The sequence below is a fragment of the Pongo pygmaeus genome, chromosome 20 (assembly GCF_028885625.2).
Source record: "Pongo pygmaeus isolate AG05252 chromosome 20, NHGRI_mPonPyg2-v2.0_pri, whole genome shotgun sequence".
Taxonomy (NCBI): Eukaryota; Metazoa; Chordata; class Mammalia; order Primates; family Hominidae; genus Pongo; species Pongo pygmaeus.
In genome coordinates, this window is record NC_072393.2 from 53,092,219 (window position 1) to 53,097,157 (window position 4,939).

The 4,939-nt window shown below is 56.0% G+C and overlaps 1 protein-coding gene across 1 annotated transcript; it reads right to left on the reverse strand.

The window, feature by feature from the left end:
* Positions 1-128: 128 nt before the first annotated feature.
* TMEM160 (transmembrane protein 160) lies at positions 129-2,860 on the reverse strand. Its single transcript, XM_054466329.2, has 3 exons — positions 2,617-2,860; positions 843-935; positions 129-475 (listed from the first exon to the last, which is right to left on the reverse strand). Exons 1-3 carry the CDS (start codon positions 2,822-2,824, stop codon positions 210-212), a joined length of 567 nt encoding a protein of 188 aa, XP_054322304.1. The 5' UTR covers positions 2,825-2,860; the 3' UTR covers positions 129-209.
* Between the last annotated feature and the right edge of the window lie 2,079 nt (positions 2,861-4,939).

The following is a 4,939-nucleotide window of genomic DNA, read 5'->3' on the forward strand; positions in this document are numbered from 1 at the left end:
AACTCCTCTGTCCATTTCTGTCTCCCCCGGGTCCTCGCCTCCCTCTCCCTCCACTCGCCCTCCTGCCTCTCCAGTTAGTCCACTCCTCGCCGCCCTTCCCCAAGGAACACGAACCAGCACTCTGCATCTGGAGGAGGGGAGGTCAGGTTTAATGTCCCAGTCCTCGGGCGCTGTAGTCCAGCGCCTGCCAGGCCCCACGGCCGTGTCGCTCACTCGGGTGGTGGCCGACCCGCCTCATCAGGGCCTTCCGCGGAGGCCGTCCCGTCGTCCTCGGGCACCAGCTCCACGTCCAGCTCCAGCTGCCCCATGTAGAGGCCCACGGCGCACGCCCAGAGCAGGCTGGCGGCCAGCACTGCGCCCACGCCCACGGCCGCGCCCCCCAGCGTCAGCTGCATGGGCCCTCGCAGCGCCGCCAGGCCCACAGCGTACGAGGCGCTGCCCCACACCACGCACAGGCCGCCCAGCAGGAAGAAGCCTGCGGGAGAGGCAGGGTAGCAACAGGGCCAAGGTCGGGGAATGAAAAGGTATCCCGGGGTATGGGGGATGGTCTGGGAGCAAAGCCAGGGTTGAGGAGACAGGAACAGAGGCAGGGCCGTGCCAGGGACTAGACAGCATCTTTGAGAATCAGATCGGAGGGGCGGGGACCATAGCCATGTCCTGGGCCACCCATTCAGATGGACCTAGTGCCTATGGGAGGGGTGTCTTCTGGTGGGGGAAGAATGGGGGTTCTATACTTACTACTGGGAGTGGGATGGGGCGGGGGAGTCTACCCTCACCAGGGCAGGTGGTAGGGGCTCTGCATTCTCTGGTTCCCTGGGGCGAGGGGAGGGGTCTGCACTCACCATATGCTGCTTCCCGACCCATGTCACTCTGCATAAAGGAGATGACCCCGATGCCCGATGCCAGGAGGCCATTGCGGAACCAGGAGAGGAAGGCTGGAGGGAGGGGGACATGGGAAGATTAACATCACCCCCAACCCTACCTCCTCAATCCCCACTGCCCAGTCAAACTGAGGGGCCTCCCTTCAGCTCACCCCAACCCATCCAGCCACAAGGCAAGCCCATCCCAAATCCTCACCTCTTCCAGGAAGCCCCTCACCTAACCATATCCCCTCACAACCTCTCTGGCCTCCACCTCAGTGCCCCTCTCCCCCAAACTCTGTAACACTAAGGATTCAAGGGCTGGGTGCGGTGGCTCACGCCTGTAATCTCAGCACTTTGGGAGGCCAAGGCAGGCGGATCATGAGGTCAGGAGTTTGAGACCAGCCTGGCCAACATAGTCAAACCCTGTCTCTACCAAAAATGTTAAAATTAGCAGGTTGTGGTGGCACGTGCCTGTAGTCCCAGCTACTCAGGAAGCTGAGGGAGGAGAATCACTTGAATCCGGGAGGCAGAGGTTGCAGCGAGCCAAGATCACGCCACTGCACTCCAGCCTGGGCGACAGAGCGAGACTCCGTCTCAAAAAAATAAAGGATTCAAGATAGTCCCTGCAGAATGTGGAGGACAATCTAGGGGCAAAGTTGCAGAACCTCCATCTGAGGAGTTATCTTGGCCAAACCCCTCCCTCTACGTGTACCCCCACGGCCTGCCCACTCACTTCTTTCTCAGAACTCTGGGACAAACTGTTTCCTAACCCAGGTCGCTCTTCAGCCTCGCCCTTCCTTTCCTTCAAATACCGCCATCTCCTACAGAGTATGGCCTGGGCCAATCCCATCCACCTCTGTCCCCATTCACGTTCTTTACAAACAGCCCACCACACCCTATATCTAGATGCCCGGTCCTGGCCCGGTGAGGTGGCTCACACCTATAATCCCAGCACTTTGGGAAGCCAAGGCAGGAGGATTGTCTGAGCCCAAGAGTTCAGACCAGCCTGGGCAACAAAGCAAGACCCCCTCTCTACATAAATTAAAATAGTTGGGCGCGGTGGTGTATGCCTGTAGCTCCAGCTAAGCAGGAGGCTGAGGCAAGAGGATAGCTTGAGCCCAGGAGTTCAAGGCTGCAGTGGGCTACGATTGTGCCACTGCGCTCCAGCCTGGGTGACAGGGCAAGACACTGTCATTAAAAAAATAAAATAAAATAAAAAAAATACATGGCCAGTCCGCTCCATTCTGGACCTCGCCTCCGTCACAAGCCCCGCCCTCTGCAGCCTAGATCACCTCCCCCTCCAATCAGCAGAGAGCTTTTTCCCGATTGGTTGTCCCCTCCTCCAATCCTGAACTTCCCCCTCTTCTGCGGGGATCCACACTCCCGCTCTCTGCACGGTGGTGGCCTCTGCAATCGGGACGGACCCATCTTGTACCCAACTCCACAGACCCTAAGCTCTCCCTGGAAGCCACTCTCCCCACGGCAGGCGCGATTCTACGAGGCTGCCTCTCGCAACCCTACCACCCCCTCCAATCCCTACGGCGCCCCGTTACCCGGGGTCCTCGTCCTCCCCGCAAGCCCATCCTCTCTGCAGGCACCTGCGCTCTTGCAGTCTGCGCTTCCGTGCGCTCACAAGCCCTTCTCGGAGCCGAGCCCGGGCCCCGTTTCCTGCAGAAGCCCCCGCCCCATCGAGGTCCCACGCGCGCCCGGGACCCCCGTCCCATCCGCACCGCCCCCACCCCCAGCCACCGACCTGTCTCGTGCGCCTTTCGGAGGAGCCAGGCGTCCGCACGATCCAGCTCGGACACTGGGGGCGGCGAAGCCCCGGCGCGGGGACCGTGGCCGGGGGCGAAGGACCCCCGGGCGCCCCCGCTCCGGGGCCGCTGAGGCGGCAGTAGCGACCTCCGGAAGCGGAGACGGGCCAGGCGAGCGGCCCGAGCCCACCACCAGCCGCCTCCCATGATTCGCACTACGGCCGCCACGCGCCGTACCGCCCCACCGGCCTCCGGTAGGTTGCAACCCATGTCACTCAGGATGAATGGCTTACCCATTGGCTATGCACTCGCCACTCAGGTCCGGCGTGAACTGTCCATTGGTCGGAATGGTAGTGATTCCCTTCTCTGTCATCTGGGCCGGTAGTGCGCGTCCCTCCTTGATTTTGTCACTGGACTACGAATCCCAGCGATCATTGCGCTCGGGGAAAGCCGATCTTCAGAAGTCGCAGGCGAGATGTCTGCTGGGACTTGTAGTTTTAATTTTTTTTAACGGAGTAATGCTGAACACCTACTGTAGTTGTTTCTTAGTTTTCTTTCTTTCTTTTTCTTCTTTCTTTTTCCCTCCCTCCCTCCTTCCCTCCTTCCTTCCTTCCTTTTCTTTTTTTCCCCGCCCCGAGACCGAGTCTTGATCTGCCGCCCAGGCTGGAGTGCAGTGGTGCGATCTCGGCTCACTGCAATCTCCGCCTCCCGGGTTCAAGCGATTCTCCTGCCTCAGCCTCCTGAGTAGCTGGGATTATAGCCATGCGCCACCACGCCCAGCTAATTTTTGTATCTTTAGTAGAGACAGGGTTTCACCATGTTGGCCAGGCTGGTCTCGAACTCCTGACCTCAAGTGATCCAACCGCCTCGGCCTCCAAAAGTGCTGGGATTACAGGCGTGAGCCACCGTGCCCGGCCAGGTCTGTCTTTTTAAGACAGATTTGTTTTCTCTGCCCTAACCCATTCTGGGATTCAGCTTTGCCTTCTCTCATCAGCATAAACCATTTCACTAGCCAGGAATGTGAAAAATGCGTCTGGAATATTTTCAATTTGCACTTAATCCCATTTAAAGCTTCACATTCATTGCAAGCCTGCAGGCTATGCAGTGCAGTCCATTTGAACTCCCTCCTCAAGTTTAACCCCCTTGCTAGCTCCCCTACTTTTCCTCTTCATAAAATCCAAGCCCCGGCCGGGCACGGTGGCTCACATCTGTAATCCCATCACTTTGGGAGGCTGAGGCGGGTAGATCACCAGATCAGGAGTTCGAGACCAGCCTGACCAACATGGTGAAACCTCGTCTCTACTAAAAATACAAAAATAAGGCATGGTGGCAGGCACCTGTAATCCAGCTACTTGTGAGGCTGAGGCAGGAGAATCATTTGTTTCATGCGCGTCCGTGTAAAGAGACCACCAAACAGGCTTTGTGTGAGCAACATGGCTATTTATTTCACCTGGGTGCAGGTGGGCTGAGTCCAAAAAGAGAGTCAGCAAAGGGTGGTGGATTATCATTAGTTCTTATAGGTTTTGGGATAGGCAGTGAAGTTAAGAGCAATGTTTTGCCGGCAGGGGTGGATCTCACAAAGTACATTCTCAAGGGTGGGGAGAATTACGAAGAAGCTTCTTAAGGGTGGGGGAGATTACAAAGTACATTGATCAGTTAGGGTGGGGCAGGAACAAATCACAATGGTGGAATGTCATCAGTTAAGGCTATTTTTACTTCTTTTGTGGATCTTCAGTTACTTCAGGCCATCTGGGTGTATACGTGCAAATCACAGGGGATGCGATGGCTTGGCTTGGGCTCAGAGACCTGACATTCCTGCCTTCTTATATTAATAAGAAAAATAAAACAAAATAGTGTTGAAGTGTTGGGGCGGCGAAAATTTTTGGGGGGTGGTATGGAGAGAGAGAATGGGCGATGTTTCTTGGGGCTGCTTCAAGCGGGATTAGGGGTGGCGTGGGAACCTAGAGTGGGAGAGATTAAGCTGAAGGGAGGTTTGGTGGAAAGGGGTGATATTGTGGGGATGTAAGAAGAAACATTTGTTGTATAGAATGATTGGTGATGGCCTGGATATGGTTTTGGATGAATTGAGAAACTAAATGGAATAAGAGGAGAAAAACGGGTATAAAAGGTCTAAGAATTGGGAGGACCTAGGACATCTGATTAGAGAGTTCCTAAGGAGATTCAGCATAGTCCTGCCAGCAAAGATTATTTATTTACTTCAAGAGTTAAGAGTGGCGGTTTGGGGATAGCATGAGGAGATATCAGCTGTGATGGCTTGGAGAAACAGTGTAAACCGGCAGTGTAAACAAGAGCAGGGCATGT